Source organism: Eleutherodactylus coqui, chromosome 1 (genome assembly GCF_035609145.1).
Source record: "Eleutherodactylus coqui strain aEleCoq1 chromosome 1, aEleCoq1.hap1, whole genome shotgun sequence".
NCBI classification, from domain to species: domain Eukaryota; kingdom Metazoa; phylum Chordata; class Amphibia; order Anura; family Eleutherodactylidae; genus Eleutherodactylus; species Eleutherodactylus coqui.
The window spans coordinates 458,041,095-458,063,865 of record NC_089837.1 but is presented as its reverse complement, the minus strand read 5'-3'; the positions used below and the strand labels follow the sequence as shown (position 1 = coordinate 458,063,865).

At 44.5% G+C, this 22,771-nt stretch overlaps 1 protein-coding gene across 1 annotated transcript in view; it reads right to left on the bottom strand.

The window, feature by feature from the left end:
* Positions 1 to 22,771, bottom strand: part of LOC136583093 (sterol O-acyltransferase 2-like) — a 78,718-nt gene that overhangs the window by 18,904 nt on the left and 37,043 nt on the right. Inside the window, exons 4-10 of the mRNA XM_066584222.1 lie at positions 20,085 to 20,212; positions 17,039 to 17,101; positions 14,626 to 14,733; positions 13,659 to 13,941; positions 11,870 to 11,942; positions 10,530 to 10,614; positions 9,081 to 9,126 (exon numbers count right to left, since the gene is read on the bottom strand). Coding sequence (XP_066440319.1) covers positions 9,081 to 9,126; positions 10,530 to 10,614; positions 11,870 to 11,942; positions 13,659 to 13,941; positions 14,626 to 14,733; positions 17,039 to 17,101; positions 20,085 to 20,212 — 786 coding nt within the window. The remainder of the gene's footprint in view (positions 1 to 9,080; positions 9,127 to 10,529; positions 10,615 to 11,869; positions 11,943 to 13,658; positions 13,942 to 14,625; positions 14,734 to 17,038; positions 17,102 to 20,084; positions 20,213 to 22,771) is intronic.

Sequence of the window (22,771 nt, the reverse complement as noted above, 5' to 3'; positions counted from 1 at the left end):
GTCATAAATCCATAGCAACAGTGCAGATTTCATGGTGTAAACATACAGTACTAGAGATGAGCGAACGTACTCGTCCGAGCTTGATACTCGTTCGAGTATTAGCGTGTTCGAGATGCTCGTTACTCATAACGAGTACCACGCGATGTTCGGGTTACTTTCACTTTCATCTCTGAGACGTTAGCGCGCTTTTCTGGCCAATTGAAAGACAGGGAAGGCATTACAACTTCCCCCTGCGACGTTCAAGCCCTATACCACCCCCCTGCAGTGAGTGGCTGGTGAGATCAGGTGTCACCCGAGTATAAATATTGGCCCCTCCCGCGGCTCGCCTCAGATGCGTTGTGACAGAGATCAGGGAAAGTGGTATCGTGTTGGAGCTGCTGTAGGGAGAGTGTTAGGAGTTAGTGTAGGCTTCAAGAACCCCAACGGTCCTTCTTAGGGCCACATCTAACCGTGCGCAGTACTGTGGAGGCTGCTTTTAGCAGTGTTGCACATTTTATTTTTTTTGGTATATCGGCCGTGCAGAGCATTGCGCCCTGCAGTAATAGTCCAGGGACAGAAGTGTGGAGGCAGGGCCAGAAGACATATATTATAGATTGAATATACGCAGTGGTCCTTTTCCAAAAAATATTGGAAAAAAAACTATTTGGCCTGCCTGTCACTGTGCTCAGTGTTCTGGGTCCGTGTCTGCTGGGGGTAGTAGTTCTCCAAATAAATACGCAGCCAGCTAAGTGTTACAGCAGGCTTGCGCCAAATTATTTCCTGGCTCTGAAATCACGGCTCTGTTGCAGTTAATAACAGTGCAAGACTGCAGTTCCGTGACACACACATCAGGGACAGAATTGTGTAGGCAGGGCCAGAAGACATATAGTATAGATTGAATATACGCAGTGGTCCTTTTCCAAAAAATATTGGAAAAAAATCTATTTGGCCTGCCTGTCACTGTGCTCAGTGTTCTGGGTCCGTGTCTGCTGGGGGTAGTAGTTCTCCAAATAAATACGCAGCCAGCTAAGTGTTACAGCAGGCGTGCGCCAAATTATTTCCTGGGGTTCCGTAAACAAAGTCAGCCTCCAACCACAGGCCAATAAGCGGCACATTTAATTACAGCGTTCTGTTTCTGCACTACTGCTAATACACCATGCTGAGGGGTAGGGGTAAGCCTAGAGGACGTGGACGCGGCCATGCCACCCTGCAGAGGTCAAGGTGCTCTACGGTGTGGCAGTTTTTCACAGAGACACCTGACGACCGACGAACAGTGGTGTGCAACCTTTGTCGCGCCAAGATCAGCTGGGGAGCCACCACCACCAGCATGCGCAGGCATATGATGGCCAAGCACCCCACAAGGTGGGACTATGCCCGTTCACCGCCTCCGGTTTGCACCACTGCCTCTCCCCCTGTGCCCCAACCTGCCACTGAGATCCAACCCCCCTCTGAGGACACAGGCACTACCGTCTCCTGGCCTGCACCCACACCCTCACCTCCGCTGTCCTCGGCCCCATCCAGCAATGTCTCTCAGCGTAGCGTCCAGACGTCGCTAGCGCCACAGTTTGAGCGCAAGCGCAAGTACGACGCCACGCACCCGCACGCTTAAGCGTTAAACGTGCACATTGCAAAATTGATCAGCCTAGAGATGCTGCCGTATAGGCTTGTGGAAACGGAGGCTTTCAAAAGCATGATGGCGGCGGCGGCCCCGCGCTACTCGGTTCCCAGTCGCCACTACTTTTCCCGATGTGCCGTCCCAGGCCTGCACGACCACGTCTCCCGCAACATTGTACGCGCCCTCACCAACGCGGTTACTGCCAAGGTCCACTTAACAACAGACACGTGGACAAGCACAGGCGGGCAGGGCCACTATATCTCCCTGACGGCACATTGGGTGAATTTAGTGGAGGCTGGGACCGCTCACGTCCTACCCACCCCCCGAATTGCGGGCCCCAGCTCGGTGGTGGTATCTGCGGGGGTGTATGCTTCCTCCACTAAACCACCCTCCTCCTCCTCCTCCTCCTCCTACGCAACCTCTGTCTCGCAATCAAGATGTGTCAGCAGCAGCACATCGCCAGCAGTCGGTGTCACGCTGCGTGGCAGCACAGCGGTGGGCAAGCGTCAGCAGGCCGTGCTGAAATTACTCAGCTTAGGAGAGAAGAGCCACACGGCCCACGAACTGCTGCAGGGTCTGACAGAGCAGACCGACCGCTGGCTTGCGCCGCTGAGCCTCCAACCGGGCATGGTCGTGTGTGACATCGGCCGTAACCTGGTGGCGGCTCTGCAGCTCGGCAGCCTCACGCACGTGCCATGCCTGGCCAATGTCTTTAATTTGGTGGTTCAGCGCTTTCTGAAATGCTACCCCGACTTGTCATACCTGCTCGGAAAGGTGCGCCAGCTCTGCGCACATTTCCGCAAATCCCACACGCACGCTGCCACCCTGCGGACACTGCAACATCGGTTTAATCTGCCAGTGCACCGACTGCTGTGCGACGTGCCCACACAGTGGAACTCTACGCTCCACATGTTGGCCAGACTCTATGAGCAGCGTAGAGCTATAGTGGAATACCAACTCCAACTTGCGCGGCGCAGTGGGAGTCAGCCTCCTCAATTATTTACAGAAGAGTGGGCCTGGTTGGCAGCCATCTGCCAGGTCCTTGGAAAATTTGAGGAGTCTACCCAGATGGTGAGCGGCGATGCTGCAATCATTAGCGTCACCATTCCTCTGCTATGCCTCTTGAGAAGTTCCCTGCAAAGCATAAAGGCATACACTTTGCGCTCGGAAACAGAGGCGGGGGAAGACAGTATGTCGCTGGATAGTCAGAGCAACCTCATGTCTATATCTCAGCGCGTTGAGGAGGAGGGGGAGGAGCATGAGGAGGGGGAAGAGACAGCTTGGCCCACTGCTGAGGGGACAGATGCTGCTTGCCTGTCATCCTTTCAGCGTGTATGGCCAGAGGAGGAGGAGGAGGAGGGGGAGGAGCATGAGGAGGAGGGGGAAGAGACAGCTTAGCCCACTGCTGAGGGCACAGATGCAGCTTGCCTGTCATCCTTTCAGCATGTATGGCCAGAGGAGGAGGAGGAGGATCCTGAAAGTGATCTTCCGAGTGAGGACAGCCATGTGTTGCGTACAGGTACCCTGGCACACATGGCTGACTTCATGTTAGGATGCCTTTCTCGTGACCCTCGCGTTACACGCATTCTGGCCACTACGGATTACTGGGTGTACTCACTGCTCGATCCACGGTATAAGGAGAGCCTTTCCACTCTCATTCCCGAAGAGGAAAGGGGTTGGAGAATTATGCTATACCACAGGGCGCTGGTGGACAAACTGATGGTAAACTTCCCATCCGACAGCGCTAGTGGCCGAAGGCGCATTTCCGCGGCCCAGGTAGCAGGGGAGGCGCAGAGATCAGGCAGCATGTACAGCGCAGGCAGGGGAACACTCATAGCCGCCAGTCTACCACAGAGGCTGGTGCTGCTGCCTTTTTTTTTGTTTTTGTTCCTGCTATCTTTGGGGGGAAACTGGGTGTATTTATCTTGAACTACCTAGTGATAGAATTGTCTACCTCCCTCTCTCTAAAGGTTATGATTTCTCAATCTGGGGACTAACCGTTTAGCTGGAAGCTATTTTTCCTGGGGGGAAACTGGGTTCATTTACCTTGATCTACCTAGTGATAGGATTATCTACCTCCCTCCTCTTAAAAGGTTATAATATCCCAATTTGGGGATTAACCGTTTAGCTGGAAGCTGATTTGTTTGTAAAAACTCTCTTATGGTTCCTGATGAGGCTACGTAACAGGTAGCGGAAACGCGTTGAACCACTGATTTTTTTGAACCTACAAAATAATTGAGCTGGCAGTTTGGTGTACTGCATTATAACTTTTGTTTTGGTGGCTACAACTCGCAAAAAACGTTGGCAAGCTACAGCATTCTGATATCAGCTTTATATCGGATTTTTCTGAAACTAGCCAAAGTAGCGTGAATATTCTCTCACCTACGGCATTGTTTGACAGTCTATGCATCTTTCTCTATTTGGGAGGAATAACGCACGTGCTCTAAAAAGCGGATACAAGTCCCCCATCTATTGAATATCTATAGCTGTCTATACAAGCTGGAACACCATTCTTAACGAGCCTATCCAACTAGCTCTAGGATATATACCACGGAGAACAAAAATAGAAACTTTAATTCCGTTGGGAGAAAATATCGGTTCCTAGGCAACGTATATACTGCTTTCCCCTCATTTGACATAGGGGTGCAGTTTTTTATTTATTTGTGTATTTGTGTCTAGAGTTTAGGACTTTGTGTTACAAACTCCTTTTTATTTAGTTTTTCAATAAAAGCTATGTTTTAGAGACTTAACTGAACCCTACTGTGACATATCCATTTTTTCATCGAGGTGTTCGTCCTGCAACTGTGAAACCCCTAAACTTCCCATCCGATAGCGCTAGTGGCCGAAGGCGCATTTCCGCTGCCCAGGTAGCAGGGGAGGCGCAGAGATCAGGCAGCATGTACAGCGCAGGCAGGGGAACACTCTCTAAGGCCTTTGACAGCTTTATGGCTCCCCAGCAAGACTGTGTCACCGGTCCCCAGTCAAGGCTGAGTTGGTGGGAGCACTGTAAAAGGATGGTGAGGGAGTACGTAGCCGATTGCACGACCATCCTCGGTGACGCCTCTGCCCCCTACAACTACTGGGTGTTGAAGCTGGACACGTGGCCTGAACTCGCGCTGTATGCCCTGGAGGTGCTTGCTTGTCCTGCGGCTAGCGTCTTGTCAGAGAGTGTGTTTAGTGTGGCTGGGGGAATCATCACGGATAAGCGTACCCGCCTGTCAACCGACAGTGCCGACAGGCTTACACTCATCAAGATGAACAAAGCCTGGATTTCCCCAGACTTCTCTTCTCCACCAGCGGACAGCAGCGATACCTAAGCAATACGTAGGCTGCACCCGCGGATGGAAGCATCGTTCTCTATCACCATCCAAAACGGGGACCTGTTTGCTTCATCAATCTGTGTATAATATTCATCCTCCTCCTCCTGCTCCTCCTCCTGAAACCTGATGTAATCACGCCGAACGGGCAATTTTTCTTAGGCCCACAAGGCTCAGTCATATAATTTTTCTAAACAATTTTTATACGTTTCAATGCTCATTAAAGCATTGAAACTTTCACCTGAACCAATTTTTATTTTAACTGGGCCGCCTCCAGGCCTAGTTACCAATTAAGCCACATTAACCAAAGCCATTAATGGGTTTCACCTGCCCTCTCGCTTGGGCATGGGCAATTTTTCTCAGGTACATTAGTACTGTTGGTACACCAATTTTCGCCTACAGTGTAATCCAATTAATTTTTTGCCCACCTGCATTACAGCTGACATAACATCAGCTGTGATGGGCAATGCAATGGGATATATTTATGTACCGCCGGTGGGTTCCAGGGAGCCACCCATGCTGTGGGTCCACAGGGAGTTGCAAATGCATCTGTTTCCACTTTTAAAGAACCCCAGTCTGACTGGGGCATGCAGTGTGGGCCGAAGCCCACCTGCATTAAACATGACATTACTACCTCAGCTGTGATGGGCAATGCAATGGGATATATTTATGTACCGCCGGTGGCTTCCTGGCACCCACCCATGCTGTGGGTCCACAGGGAGTTGTAAATGCATCTGTTTCCACTTCTAAAGAACCCCAGTCTGACTGGGGCATGCAGTGTGGGCCGAAGCCCACCTGCATTAAACATGACATTACTACCTCAGCTGTGTTGGGCAATGCAATGGGATATATTTATGTACCGCCGGTGGCTTCCTGGCACCCACCCATGCTGTGGGTCCACAGGGAGTTGTAAATGCATCTGTTTCCACTTCTAAAGAACCCCAGTCTGACTGGGGTATGCAGTGTGGGCCGAAGCCCACCTGCATTAAACATGACATTACTACCTCAGCTGTGATGGGCAATGCAATGGGATTTATTTATGTACAGCCCGTGGGTTCCAGGGAGCCACCCATGCTGTGGGTGCACACGGAATTCCCATTGCGGAGTTGTACCTGCCTGTGTCTATTTATAAAAAAACGCGGTCTGACTGGGGCATGCAGACACCTTGACAGAATGAATAGTGTGTGGCACATGGGTTCCCCATTGCTATGCCCACGTGTGCAGCTCCAGATGGAGGTGGCACAGGATTGGATTTCTCATTGCTTCTGTACAGCATTGTGGGCTATCGCCCTGCCCCTTTTAAAGAGGGTCGCTGCCTAGCCGTGCCAACCCTCTGCAGTGTGTGCCTGCTTTTCCTGTGGCAGACGCACTTATAAATAGACAGGAGGGTGGCGTGGCATGAGGGCAGCTGAAGGCTGGGCAGGGACAGTTTGGTGTGCGCTGTGGACACTGGGTCGTGGGGGGGGGGGGGGATTTGGCAGCATGTAACCCAGGAGAAGTGGCAGTGGAGTGTCATGCATGCAGTGATTGTGCTTTGTTAGAGGTAGTGTGGTGCTTAGCTAAGGTATGCATTGCTAATGAGGGCTTTTCAGATGTAAAAGTTGTTGGGGGTGGGGGGGCCCACTCTTGCTGCTATTGTGGCTTAATAGTGGGACCTGTGAACTTGAGATGCAGCCCAACATGTAGCCCCTCGCCTGCCCTATCCGTTTCTGTGTCGTTCCCATCACTTTCTTGAATTGCCCCGATTTTCACAAATGAAAACCTTAGCAAGCATCGGCGATATACAAAAATGCTCGAGTCGCCCATTGACTTCAATGGGGTTCGTTACTCGAAACGAACCCTCGAGCATCGCGAAAAGTTCGTCTCGAGTAACGAGCACCCGAGCATTTTGGTGCTCGCTCATCTCTATACAGTACCAATTAAAAGTCTGGACACATCTTTTCCTACCGTGGTTTTCCTTGTTTTTTTTTTATTTTCTACATGTACTTTGTAGATTCATATGGAAAACATAATAATGATGAAGGAACACATTTGGCATTAAAGTGTTAAACCAGAATATGTTTTATATTTTCGATTCTTCAAAGTGGCCGCTTTTGTTTTGATGACAGCTTTGAACTCTCTCGACATTCTCTTAATCAGCTTCATAGGGTAATCACCAGGAATCGTCTTCTAGCAGTTTTTAAGACGTACCCAAAGCTTTTGAGCACTTGTTGGCTGTCTTTCCTTCACTCTATGGCCCAATTTATCCCAAACCATCTCAATTGAGTTTAGGTCAGGTGATTATAGAAGCCATGTCATCTGATGCAGCACTCCACCACTCTCCTTCTTGGTCAAATAGCTCTTATGTAGCCTGGAGGTGTGTTTGGATTGACTGTCTTGTTAAAAAACAAATGATGGTTCGACTAAGTGCAAGCTAGATGGGATGGCATGTTGCTGCAGAACGCTGTGGTGGCCGTACTGGTTAACTGTGCCTTGGATTTTGAATAAATCACCAACAAATCACCACCACATCTCGTCCTCCATGCATCATAGTGGGAACCACACATGTAGATCACCATGCAGCTTTTCTGCGTTTCACAAAGACTTGGCAGTTGGAACCAAAAGTCTGACATTTTAACTCATCAAGCTAAAGTACAGATTTCCATTTGTTGCATGTTCATTCCTTGTGTTTCTTGGTCCAAGCAATTCTCTTGTTCTTCTTGTTGATGTTCCTCAGAAGTTGGCTTCTTTGCAGCAATTTGACCATAAAGGCCTGATTCTTGTAGACTCCACTGAACAGTTGATATTTAGGTGCATCTGGTAGTTGATCTCTGTGAAGCATTAATGTGGGTTCTAATCTGAGGTCCTGGTAATTTGCAGTAACTCCAATGAATGCCTCCTCTGCTGCAGAGGTAACTCTTGGTCTAACTTTCCTAGGGAGGTCCTTATGAGAGTCAGTTTCATCTTAGCGTCTGATGGTTTTCATGACTGCATGAAATTTTCCAGATTGACTGACCTTCATATCTTAAAGTGATGATGGACTGTCATTTCTCTTTACTTACTTAAGTGGTTCTTGATATAATGCCATTAAAACAGTATTTGAATAGAGCTGAACACTAAGGAACTGTGTCCCAACCCAACCTCTGTACAACACAACTGATGGCCTCTACATATAAAGAAGGCAAGAAATTCCACACATTCACTCTTGACAAGTCATACCTGTTAATTGAAAACCATTCTAGACAACCACCTCATGAAGCTGACTGAGAGAATGTCAAGTGTGTGCAGAGCTGTCAACAATCTAAAATAGTCTGGTTTGTTTAACACATTTTTGTTTAATACTTAATTCCACATGTGTTCCTTTGCAGTTTTCATGCCTTTAAATTTTTTTTCCGTTTTTAAGTTTTATTAGGGGTAAAAGGCTAAAAAAAAACACAGTTTTTGAAAGTATAGTTGTTTGTTTTTAAACTTAGTATATTTACGCTACATTAAAGTACGGCAATGGGTTTCTCATTTTGTTTCACACATTTTGATATATAATTTGTATAGTCTTGGATTAAGGGCCACAATTTAGGTTGGTGTTGGCAATGGGTCATTTTCTTCTTAATGTATATTTTTTTAATTTTATTCTGATCTTTTTTCTAACTTATTTTTGCAGCTATTTTTGTAACATCTATTTATCCCTCATGACGTCACATAAGACCTCTGGGGATCATTCATATTGTCTTTTTTTTATTTTGCACATTTCCACTGTAACTGGAGCATTCATAGGAGCCAAATTTACAGGGGAAAACATCCCTCTTTAGTGACAGTAGTCACTAACATAGCTGATTTGGGTCTGCTAGGACCCCTCAGCTCTGCTGTGGCATGGGGCACCCGGTGGTCATGCAATCGCCTGGATCAAATAGTGCACTATGTAGTCTGCAAGAGAGAAGGCAAAAGCTGTTAAAAACTGCGCCTGGCATCTCCTCCAAGTCCTTGGCTGTGACTAATAGCCGAGGACCCCACCTGCTCTTGCTACATTGTAGGAGCTTTAATCCTGCACCATATTTTTGCCATTGGCTGGAATTAGATGCCAGGACCAAGCGCCGTAAATTTATGGTTCTTGGTCCTTAACGGTTTAAATATATCATAACATTGAAATAGAGACAGCTCTTCCCGTCTATGGTCACTTTTAACCTGCACCTTACCTGGGCAAAGTTCTTAGCCACAAATTTCCACCTGATGGACGGAGTTCTGTGTGGAAGCAAAAACATAAGCAGGTCACACAGGTCTTACTTTATATGAACTGGAGAGAATACACTTCGGACATTGTATCTTTGAATGTTTACAAGGTTACTAACATCTCCCAAGATGAGACAACTACATAATGTACATCCATAATTACTAAGCTTCTGCTTTTTTTATCAGTCCTTGCCCTGAGCTTGTGCTGTGCCAGACATCAAACTCTGTCCTACTGGATGACAGTGTACATGAAGGCCAGCAGTATACTGTGGAGGCGGCTCGCTGGCACTATACAATACTGTCATGCAGTGTCATTTGCTGATTCTGGCTACTCAAAGCGTTGCTGTCAATATTCCAGTTTTCACACCAACCACTAAAGCAGTCATAAGAGACTGTTGCTCTCAGATTTATGTACCTCACTTGTACCAGTGAATGAGAATGACTGAATGATGGGTATTTTAAACCGAATGGTTAGCAAACGAGCCAATGATGATTTTCATGCTTGCATGAAATCAATATTGAATTATAAGTGAACTGATTATTTATCGTTCGATTGTTGACCGTGTCTACACTGAACGATTATCATTCAAATTCGAAAGATCCAGCGATTTTTTGAATGATAATCATTCCGTGTAAACGCACTGTCAGAAGTATATTGGCCAAATCCGCAATTTCGTTAGAACTGACAAACAATCTAATGTGTAGGTGGCTTTCTACCTCTCCCCCAGTGGGGGATATCATGGGGCAGGACAATAAAATTTTTACTTGGCCAATCCTTGTGTTCTTGGGAGATAAGCCTTCATGTTCAGCTGACAACTATCTAAAGTGTATCGCCAGCTTTACTGTATAGATTGGGGCAAAATGACCAGAGTAATCTTGTAATCTTTAGAGCATGAACATTAATGACAGTTCTCTTGTACTGCTGGAGGAGGCTTTAACATGGGGCAGATTTTCTGCCCACTAATGAATACCAACCAATAATATAACATGTCAAACAGAGCTTGTTAATACCGCTTACATGTAGCAGATGATCACTAGAATGGGAACAAAGGATTGTTAATACAACTGTTCATCCCCATGTAACTTGCATTCTGCATCGGCACATCCCCTGTTTACATGGGGTGATGTGCTGCCAACGAGCGAGCATTTTCTTCCCACATAAATTATGTGAGCAGGCAGCGATCCAGCATTTGCTTTTTGTTGTCTGATTGCAGGTATGTTTACATGGGACAATGATTGGGAAGACAAGTGTTTGTAAGAATGTTTGTGGGATTTCAGAGTTGTGCTGAATAACATTATAATCAAATACATTAGACATTCCCTTTAAGATCACCGTTTGGTTGTTTTTCTTATTAATATTCCAAAACTGTATAAAAGGACCCCCAGACTTAAACAGAACTTGTCTTCGGAGTTACCTGGGATAGCTCTCTCTGTAAACCAGTGTTGGGCAGAAGAGGAAATAAAGATAACTGGAATGTGTAGGTATGCGGGCATTTTTCTCTGTAAGATAAGTTAAATCATTAAACTACAAATCACAAAAACATATGTAACTGCCTTGTACACATTCTGTAATATCGAACCCAACATATACTGCTGAGGAGTAGTACGTGGGCTCTGTATAGGGTACCTACATTGATCAGCCGTGACATCAAAACAACTGACAGATGAAGGTGAACATTGATTATCTCATTACATTGGTGTTTGTCAAGGTATGGGATACAATAAGCAGCAAGTGAACAGTCAGTTCTTGAAGATGAAGTGTTGAAACCACCAAAAATGTAAGAAAGTGAGCGGCAAGGACCAAGTTGTGATAGATAGATAGATGACTGGGTCAGAGCATCATCTCCAAAGCGGGAGCTCTTGTAGGGTGTTCCTGGTATACAATGGTTAGTACTAACTAAAAGTTGTCCAAGGAAAGATAACCGGTGGACTGGTAATAGGGCTGTGGACTCTGAAGGCTTATTGGTGCACATATGGAGCAAAAGCTAACCCGACTAGTACTATTCCACAAAGGAGGTACAGTAACATAAATTGCTGAAAAGTTTAAATGAACCCTGTCACCTCCCTAAAGCATCATAATAAACTAACTTATGGTGCTTTTAGGTGAGGTGACAGGGAGTCGGATGAGATATTTTTTATACTCACCCACTACCCGCTGAAGATCGCGCGGTGCATGAAAATCGGACTCTTTTCAGAGTCTTGCATGTGCTCTACCTTACAAGTCAACTTTTACCTCGCCTAACAGCACCATAAGTTGGTTGATAGTGCTTTAGGCAGGTTTCTTTAATGCTGACATGATAGACATGGATCAGAACACACAGTGCATTTAATTTCGCAGCATATGGGGCGGGGTAGCCGCTGAGCCAGCCATAGTAGCCATGCTGATCCCTGTTCACCGACAAATGCCTACAATAGCATCAGAACATCAGAATTTGACCATGGCATAATGAAAGAAGGCGGCCTGGTCTGATAAATCATGTTTCCTTTTGCATTATGTGGACAACCTGGTGTGTGTTTATGTGTCTTACTTGGGAGGAGATTGCAACAGGACACAGTATGGTAGGAAGGGAAATTGGCAGAGTCAGTATGATATTCTGGGCAATGTTCTGCTGGTAAATGTTGGGTCCTGGCATCCATGTTGGGTCCTGTACACCCTTTATGGTAGCGATATTCCCTAATGGCAGTGCCCTCTTGCAGCAGGATAATGTGCCCTGCCACTACGGTTGCCACTCAGATGGTCTGAATGTGAAATTACCTTTACTTGCATCGTGAAGTACAACTGGAACTGTCTCTCTAAGAAAAGAATAACTCTTCATTATGAAGCGAATCTAGAAAACAAGAGAAGGAAAACATTTTCCTGTAATTCACTTGCTACCATACATTCAGGTACTAACAATCTAATCTATAACTGACATAATTGTGCCCTAAGGAATCTGTGGTTGGTGGTTAGGAGGATGGGGACAATCAAGATCCATTTGGATCCATTTTCCTGCTATAAAATGTAAGGAGGTGATGTAGTCTTAGAGCCACAGTAGGCCGAGTTCACGCTATGTCCACCTCCAGATGTTACACGTATGTGGATGACATTTGTAAAATTCTCATTCACATTCTGTATGTCAATAATGTTGTACTGCATCATAATGCAAAGTGTAACCATAATTTAAGAGAATACATATAGCAACTACCTATATATAAAGTCCTCATATACACTGATGTGCCAAAGGTCATGAAACAGGAACTAGGAAGTAGGACCTTTCTGCAGCCCAGGAAAGTGCAACAACTCGATGTGGCATTGATTTCACAAATGGATAGAAGATGTCTGGAGGGATGTTGAGCCATGCCATCTGGACAGCCACCCCCAGCTCTGTGGTATTTGTAGGTGCAGGTTCTCATGTGTGCATGGACCTTTCCACCAAATCTCATAAATTTGGCTCATGTGAGGCAAACATGCAGGCCACGCTTTTTATAAGAAATCTTCAGAATGCTCCTCTGGACAATAGAATATGTTTTTGGTACATTAAGTCCATGAAGGACTGCAAATGGTCAACAACCAGTGAAAAGTGGACCAGTGGACCCAACCGATGCTATGAGAACCCCCACAACAGTATGGAACCACCACCAGCTTGCACAGTGCATTGGGACTGGAACCCTGGACCTTCTGTTCCCAGACCAGCGGCTCTCCATGTTGAGCCATTCAGGTCTTTGGTAAAATTCTCTTGCATAGACTTGTTCCTTATTCCTGCTTGCCTAGTCCTTGCCTTCCTGTTCTGGCTCTGTCCTTCTTCTAATTAGGATTTCCTGTAAAAGCCTGGCTCTTCCCCTAGCTCCTTGCAAGATTATTGTGCTCCATTGCCTTAATCAAGCATCATCTCCTAAACCTGCTCCTCTCCTGCAAATTAGTTGCTGACCTCGACTTTCCATCTGACTACGCTTCCCGCCTCATCCATTTGTATTGCATACCAAGACCTCCTGTTGCTGACCTCTGGCTTTCCATCTGACTACACTTTCCACCTCACTGCACTGTACTGCAACCGAGACTTCCCAATAATGACTCCTGGCTATCCTGACTACTCTTTTTTTGACAATTCTAGCCACACTCCACTGGTTGATCATTAAGCACATGTGGGTGGCCACTGCACTGTTCACTGTGGGTGGTAATGCCTTCAATGATGTATTCACAGTATGCATTTGACACTGTGGATCGAAGAATGTTAAATGCCCGCACATCTTTGAAAATGGAAGGTCTAATTTGTCTAGTACTCACTATAAGATAATGCTTCACAATTTATACAAGTGTTGGTGTTCCCAAGCTGAGGTAATGTCACCTCATAATCAATTTACATGTGGCTATTCCATGACTTTTGGTACGTCAGTGTAGAGTAGTATTAAACATTTTCTTTGTGGGCAAGAGGAGGGAATTGAGGCCATTTCTTGAAAGGTGGAATAAATTATTCCTTCACTGTAGCCACAAGAAGGAAATATGTGAAACAAGATTCAGGATGGACCTGGTTACTGGTTCAGGATGGCTTGGTTACTGAACTCACCTGTTCCAGACTGATAATTAAGCTTGATGCTGGGGGCAACTGGTAATGTGTTATTATATACACGGGGAATACGCAGAGTACACACGTCAGGCTCACAAGCAGAAACGTTCCCACACAGGCAGATAGCAGAATCTTGTGTCTTGACTTTGGATACATAGAACTCCAAAAAGACAACACTTTGTATGGTACCAGGAGTGTGTATATAAAGAGACAAAGCCACGACCAAACCACCGTACCAGTCTGCCCAAATGCATAAAACAGAAGTTCAAACTCCAGAACTAGCCTAAGGAAAGAAAAAGGACTCTGAAAACAAAGATGTATACGGTATATGAGTTAAGAAAAGAAAGAAAAGAAAAAAATTAAAGCATTAAACAAGTTACACACTATGGTAATAATGTTTGTAAATGGCACAGGTGCCTTTGTTCAGAAATACCAAAGCTTATGGATGGTACAGGTGCCCTTATCCAGTGCTACCTGCGCGTATGGGTGTTTGTAGATCGCAAAGGGGATTTTGTCCATTGATGCCCAAGCTCGGGTGGAAATGTAACTCGTGCTCTTATCTGGAGATGCCGAAGCTTATGGGTATTTTGGATGGCACAAGTGCCCTTATCCAAAGATGTCCAAGCTTACAGGAGTTTGTAGAGACATTGCTTACTGTTGCTGTCGTGATTGGCAACTTACAATGATGAATCCAGTAAGTTGTAATGTTCTGAGGGCCAGTAGATCTTTGAAACAGAGACCAGCACTAACTAGGCTGAAAATAAATTTTACTTGATGTTGTTTAGTTTATTTTTCCAGTTTAACTTGGTGTAAACTGCAGTTTAATCAGATAACTCTACATCAATACTACATCTTCCACAGTGCACTATATCCCAATGCATTCTGTACAGACACTTCTCCAGAACAGGGCTACAATGGCATGAGTGGATAGTTTGAATGCAGACTGGGAACAACAATCTTTACTTACCTCCCTTGGTCAATAAAGTCCACAACAGTTTTGGTGATCACTAAAACACAGAAAGCAGCCACAAAAATGTGGTAGATGGTTCGCAAGTGTTCAATTTCCATCAAATCACTGTAAACGTGATGGGACATTATATTAGATACATATAACACTGGGAGTGATAATTACAGCCATTGGCATACACGGTTGATAATTGCACAATAAAAATGCCACCCCTCCAAATCCATATTACCCTTTATAATATATGTCTATGATTTGGGTGATGAATTATATTAACAGCAAAAGGATTTGCACTGAGAGCACCGGCCCTTTAACAAATAATACAGGAGAGATCATAGAAAACAATAGGGGGGGGGGCGAAGGCAAATCTATTAAATAGTTTCTTTTCAAGTGTATTCACAAACGAAAAGGAAATGTCACACGAGATGCAGCGGAATAAAACGAACCCCCCTGCAAAATATTGCATGCCTAACACAGGAGGAAGTGCTGAGCCTGTTAAAGAAGATTAAAATCGACAAATTACCGGGGCCAGATGGAATACATCCAAGGGTTCTAAGGGACCTAAGTGAAGTGATAGCTAGACCGCTATTTCTAATATTTATGGATACTATCAAGACCGGGGTTGTACCATTGGATTGGCGCATTGCCAAGGTAGTTTCAATATACAAAAAGGGGTCCAAAATAGAGCCTGGAAACTACAGACCGGTAAGTCTCACTTCAATAACTGGAAAAATATTTGAGGGGTTTCTGAGAGACGCCATCCTAGAATACCTCAAGGAGAACAATGGAATAACTCCTCAGTAGTATTGGTTCATGAGGGGGGAGGGGGGTAGTCGATCATGTCAGACCAATCTGTTTAGCTTCTACGATAAAGTAAGCTCTAGGCTGGACCTGGGAGAGTCTATTAATTTCGTATATCTGGATTTCTCTAAAGTATTTGACACCATGCCGCATAATAGGTAGCTATATAAAATGAGACAGCTCGGACTGGGTGAAAACGTGTGTATCTGGGTAAGGAAGTGGCTCAGAGATAGAAAGCAGAGGGTGGTGATAAATGGTTCATACTCTGAATGGGCCACCGTCACTAGTGGGGTGCCACACGGTTCAGTACTAGGCCCCATTCTGTTCAACATATTTATCAACGACCTGATAGAGGGGCTGCACAGCAAAATATCAATATTTACAGATGATACAAAATTAATACAATGGAGGACAATGTATGGCCACAAAAGGACCTGGATAAACTGGGGGCTTGGGCTGAAAAATGGCAAATGAAGTTCAATATTGACAACTGTAAGGTTATGCACATGGGTAGGAGAAATGGATGTCACTAATATACACTAAATGGGGTACTGCTGTGGAAAAGTGATATGGAAAAAGACCTGGGGGTACTAGTAGATTGTAAATTTAACTGGAGCAACCAATGTCAGCCAGCTGCTGCAAAAGCTAATAAGGTCTTGGGGTGCATTTAAAGATTATATAAGGCACTTGTCAGGCACCACATGGAATACTGTGTACAGTTCTGGAGACCTGTGCTCAGGAAAGATGTAGCAGTGCTTGAGGGGGTCCAAAAAAGGGCAACTAAATTAATAAATGGAACAAGGGGACTGGAATACCCAGACAGGCTATCAAAATTAGGATTATTCACTCTGGAAAAAAGACAGCTAAGGGGCAATCAAATAACTATGTATGAATACATTAGGGGACAATACAAGGATCTCTCCCATGATCTGTTTATACCCAGGACTGCGATGGAAACAAGAGGGCATCCACTACGTTTAGAAGAAAGCAGGTTTCATCACCAACACAGAAGGTGGTTCTTTACTGTAAGAGCAGTGATACTGTGGAACTCTCTGCCCGAGGACGTGGTGATGGCAAAATTCATAGAGGAGTTTAAGAGGGGGCTAGAGGTCTTTCTAGAGCGCTACGATATTTCAGGATATAGACATTAGGTGACCAGCAGGTTGTTAATCTGGGTCTTATAGTCAGGTAGGAACTATCAGAGGTTGATCCAGGGATTATTCTGACTGCCATTATGGAGTCGGGAAGGAATTTTTCCCCTGATGGGGCTAATTGGCTTCTGCCTCTTGGGGAGGGGGGTTTGCCTTCCTCTGGATCAACAGGAAGGTTGAAACAAGTTGAACCAGATGGACATTGTCTTCATTCAACCTAACATGCTATGTTACTATGTTGTATCGTGGTCTCTTCTTTTCAACCAACAAGATTACATCAGCACCCATTACGTTTCGTTATTTAAAAAATTCCATAAAAGCCATAGGTATAATGTAGCAGACTATACTTTTCAGTACCATTAAAAAAAACAGTACCAGGCAAAAGTCTTAAAAGGATCATTGAATAGAAAGGACTAACATTACACAATAATACTGTTCCAAAGTTTGGACAAAATAACACTTACTCCAGCAAGGATGCCCGATGATGAAAAACTTTCTTTCTTTCTGTCACTACTGGCTCATGGGGTCTAAGAAATCAAAGTAATATAATTAAAACATTATTTACTAATGTATACATACCATGTTTCCCCGAAAATAAGACCTACCCTAAAAAAAAATTGGGGGGGGGGGGCGTTGCCCATGTGAAAAAAGCCTTAATTGCATTATTTTTGAGTACATATAATGTATTTTATAATACATTACATGTACTCAAAAATTCTGCCATTTGTTTTTTAAATTTCATTTTTATGGCATTCAGTGTGCAGAATAAATAATGTGGTAACATTATTCTCTGGGTCAGCACAATACCAAGATTTGCTTTTGTGTTTCCGCATTCCAAGAGCCATAGCATTTTAAGGTTTCCATCGACAGAGCTCTATTGGGGCTTGTTTTTTTGTGGAATGATCTCTAGTCTTTATTTAACCAATTTTTGGGATTATATAACATTTTGATTGCTTTTTATTACATTTTTTTCTAGAGGCAATATTAACAAATTCTGCAATTCTGGCATGTTTAACATTATTCAGCGTGCAGCATGTTCAATGAGTTCTGCAGGGCAGTACAATTACGTCAACTAAATTTATATAGTTTTATTTTCACACCTTTAAAAAGTTTTTGGTTTATCGCTGCATTCAAAGAACCATAACATTTCTCTTTTTTGGCAAGAGCGCTGTGAAAGAGTTGTACTTTTTAATAGCACCATTTGTTGATCCATGTGACATTTTGATCACTTTCTATTCTGTTTTTTGTAAGATGACATAGATAAAATGAGCCATTTTTGCCATCGATACTACATATGTAAATTTATTTTATTTTTTTTACGTAGTAAAGCGGGAAAGGTTTTTGCCATTTTATTTACATTTTTTTTTAAACACTTTTTTAAGGAGTCTAATCCCACTTTCAGCCTTTAACCCCTTTCCAATCCATTTATTTTTTCTCATCCATTTCCCCCAGCTCCAAATAAATTGGAGGTGGGGAGAATGGATGAGAAAAAATACATTTTCCCTGCACCCTCCAGAACTGACAGAGTTCAGGAGGGTGCAGGTGCTCACTGCACCGTGGAGGGACCTGCTTACCTGTCCGGCGTCTTCCGCATTCTCCCTTTTGCCTCCCGACTCGGCGATCATGTGACCGCTGGGGTCAGGTGGCACCCAGCGGTCACATGATCGCCGGGCCAGGAGGCAGAAGGGAGAATGCGGAAGACGACAGTCAGGTAACACCGGTGGTCACATGATCGCCGTCCGGAATCTTTCTGCATTACATAGTGCTAATTGAGCGCTATGTAATGTGTAAAGGAGAAGGCAGAAAGGGTTAAAAACCCTTTCTGCCTTCTCCTCGGGGGTGCTTGATGAGGATCAGCGCAGGAGTGTATCCGATGTGTCTGATGATCGGGTGTAGATGCACTCCTGCACTGAAGTGTTGGGCCTGCCCCGACATCGGAGCTGTGGAGGGAAATGATGATGTCGGGGCAGGCCTGACATTGGATTGGAAATGGTTAATATGCTGTGGTCGTATTGACAGTGGCATGTAAAAGGTTAAATTCTGGTGATCCAAAGTTTAGGTCCTGATGTTACAGCAAGTGCCAGGCTGTAATCTTAACACCAACTTACGAGCACCCACTTACCCCAGTGGTGCTGCAGAATAAATCCCTTTAATGGCCGCCATCAAAAGAAGTATGGGTGGTCATTAAGGCATAAATCCCTTGGTGCCATTTGACCTACATCAAAGCTGATACTCTGCTGCGAATGTCAAGATCGAAGATAATTCCAACCTTGACCATTTACCTCTCAAATGCCACAGTCAACAGTGACCACAGCATCTAAGTGATTAGCTTACTTCTACACTTCCCTCCTTTGATTCCAGATAAGACAGTCCTTGCTTTGGACCATTAGAATGAAAGAAAATTGGAAACCATCACAGGAATGTAGATGTAAAACATAGATATATAGATCCTTTATTTGCGCTTTATAAGCTGCAATAAAAATTCACAGATATGATTGAAATGACACATCAATGCTTTCCGAGTGCACCCACCGCTTTAGTCATGGCAAAGAGGGAGGAGACTCCCTGTCATCCATCAGTGCCCCAGTGATGTGATAACGGCATGCCAGTGGGATTCCACGGGAGTTGGTCTATCATCTGTTTATGCTGATCATGCTTGCAAACATTCAGAATGCCAAAGTCAGAACATTTAAGTCCTGCCCCCAAGGAACACCTGGGAATGGTTAAACCTTGCACCTTTTGTGGTCTAGTTCACAGGATTATTAGGCCTAGTCAGTGTATCTAAGTGATAGAATGTTCAACAAAAAAATTAAAGAAAAAAAAAATCTATTATTACAGCTTGACAGTTTTGACACTGTCACAGCATGACAGCTACAACATGGAAGCAGGTCAGGGCTGACATCGTGACATCAGCCCGACACATGTGACTGTGACATTGGTGCAAGCACCCTGACAATCAGTACCTGCTGCTAATGTGTAAAACATCAAATTGCCAATGTGGAGTTTGATTGGTTGGTGAGGAAATTGTTTCCCCAGCCGGTCAATCAACCATCATTGTTGTGTATATATTTCCCCCCTTCCTTTCACAGGACGCTGGTTATTCCTCTGCATGGTGGAGTTTCGGTCTGGTCAATATCCTCCAAGTGCCATCTCTGTCAGATAAGTCCCTGGTGTTCTTACTTTTGACTTGCTGTGGTGCTTCTACTACCTAGTACTGTTGTAACTAACTATTATAATTATCTGTCTTTTTTCACACCATTTTCCATCTAGGCACAGACTGGTTTTCAGGTTCTAAACTTAGGGCCGCCTGTGTCAAGGCGATGATAGAGTGAGATTTCCCTTCCCCATTGTTTAGTATTGTTCTCCTGGTTTTTTTAGTAATGTATATTTCTGTCCGAGTTGGGATTTCCTACTGGGACAAATGCTGAACGGGTCCATAGGTCTCTATAGACCCAGATGATCCAAAACCGACTGATCAGAATTGAAAGCGACATTATTTATCCAACTTACCTTTTTTTGAACCCAACAGTTGTAGTCTTTTCCTCCCTTGTGTATGACTCCACAGCTTTTGTCATGGCTTTATCCAGGAGACTTTTCAGATGGCAGCCCATGTCCTCCAAAAGTTCTGCCTTTACTCCCTACAGTCAGCAAGGTGTCACATAAGAGTCAGGAATTGGACATATATGTATTCATTTTTACCATATAGAGAGATGTCCTCTACCTAATCCCTGCCCCATTTCCTCCACTTGTAAGAGCATTTCTTTTATGGTGAGCTACGTAATATGTCCTTGTCTAGAGAGTAAAGGGGCTACACAGAGTAATAACTTTTTTTATTACGGTAACTTTATTTTCATGTTACTTATACTGTATAGCACCAACATATTCCACAGCGCTGTACAGAGATCACCATTCACATCAGTTATTGTCCACACAATCACTAGGGTCAATATACAGATTAGGCTGCTATCAGATGACCCTATATTAGCTCCATAGTTGGTCAGTATTTTGGAGACCGTAGAGCTAATGTAAATCTATGTATCTATTCACATGGCTGTTTTTTTAAAATGCAGCATGACCTACTTTTTGCGTATTTGCCTCTGTATTGCTATTCTTTTCTATTGTGTAAATACAGATCAGTATTTTCTCACTAGAAAACAAAATATATGGGGGCAAAAACAAATCAAAAGCTGGTGAAATATGGTTGTAATGTCATGTGTAACAGTCTGTAATACGGCTCCATATTACGGACGTGTAACAGTACGCCTGTCTGAAACGGTCCTCAAGGTACGTTCACATCAGCGTTTTGATTTTAGTTTTGAACGGATCTTTTTTTTATTTCTAAGTGGAACAGATAGCGAAATGGAATTCAAACAAAAACTATAGTTTCTGTTTTTTAACTGAACTGGTAAATATATCCGTTATCAATTTTAAAAATGGGCATTTCTATCTGTTTCCTTCCATCTGCTTCAGTTTACATTATTTTAGAACTGTTCTGTTTTGCATTCTTTTGTCTTTCTAACCTTCTGCGCATTTTCTTTAAAGCCCTTAACCCTTTCCAATCCACTGTCTGACCTCTGAAGACATTATGATTTAAGGCTGTACAGCTCAGATGTTGGAAGACGTCCGTCGGGGTTCTCTTACTGTATATGGCCAGCCTCTCTGCTGTCGGAGCCTATCCAATGTGTCATCTCATGCAGTACTAGCTTTAGCCAGCATATAGCGCCGTTGTATAACGGCAGAAAAAGAGTACGCCCCTTAGGAAAACCAGGATACTAATTGGATTGGAAAGGGTTAATACTCCATGACATAAAATGACGTCATGGAGTTTTAGGGTTTGTATGGAGGGGGATCAGGGGTCGATCCCGGTCCATACAATGCGAGTGCTAGCTGTTTCTTACCTATGTATTGCAGGTATAAAGCCCATTAGTGAGGTCAGTAAAAAGGTTTATTAGCCCTCACTAATATTAAAGACATTGAAACAATACACCATAAATGACAGCTGCAGACTCCACTTCCATGAATCTGGCCTATTGGGAGAATGAAAGACCCCTTCTCTGTGGTTCGCAGTCCACATAGGAAGAGACCATGCATGTGGCTCTATCCATTGTAATTTATCTGAGATGCTGAAACAGCCGACTGTTTCACTGCTGCCATGAACTACAATGAAGATAACTGCATGCATGCTTTCTTCTTCTTTTTCCTATTTTTTAAAAGAAGGAAGAAGGAGAAGAAGAAGTATTTTAGCCTGAGGTTTGAGTTTGTGCCTAACAAAACTTTAGAAAAATTCGACCCAAAACAGTGTTCGACTGTTTCGGTTCACTCAGTTCACTAGTCTTGATTGATGCTCATGACTATTTTCTGTAAGGACTGTGGATGTGGAACAACTGTGTCAACCTACCGGGTAGGTGACGATCCGATACAGCACAGCTGACAGCCAACCCCAGCGTTGGAGGTAAGATACCAGATGAACAGCCCTGTATATGGATGGAAACTAGGGAAGGTATCTTGCCCTGAACTGATAACCAGGAGAAGGAGATCCTTGCCTACAAGCAGAGCACTCATCCCGATAAGGACAACCCCACGGTCTTCCTCTAGGCATCTGGTCTGGGATTTTTGAAAAATCTATTGAGCACAAGTGGTTTGAGGAGAGAGACATGGAAGGAGTTGGGGATATGTAGGGAGGTTGGGAGTCACAGCCTGTAACAAACAGAATTAATTCTCTTCAACACTTCAAACGGACCCAAAAATCGTGGGGCGAGCTTATAAGATGGAACTTTGAGCCTTATATGTTTGGAGGGGGGGCATGTCCTGGCTAATGGTGGGATAGGTCGAACACAGAGCGAGCTCCCGCGTCCACCACCCGATCCGCTGCTCTGAGGCACCCAGCAGCGGCCAAAACTCACCCACGGATACAGCGGAATAATGAGGAGGCAGCCGCGAACTCAGGGTCCCGCGATAGGTGGAGGAAAAGGTGCTTTGGAGAGGTTTCTTGGAACCCCGGCAGAAGCGCCAGTAAAATCCAAGATGGTGCCCGCTCTTGCGAGAGCACGAGCGCCAGGGTCAGGCAGCACAGCGCCAGCTCCTGCAAGAGACGAGCAGCGGCACAGAAGGTCCCCACAAGGGGAAAAAGGACAAGACCAGCAGCCTGGCGCCAGGAAGAGGGAGAAAGAGGGCTCCAGGAGTGGATCAGAGATGGA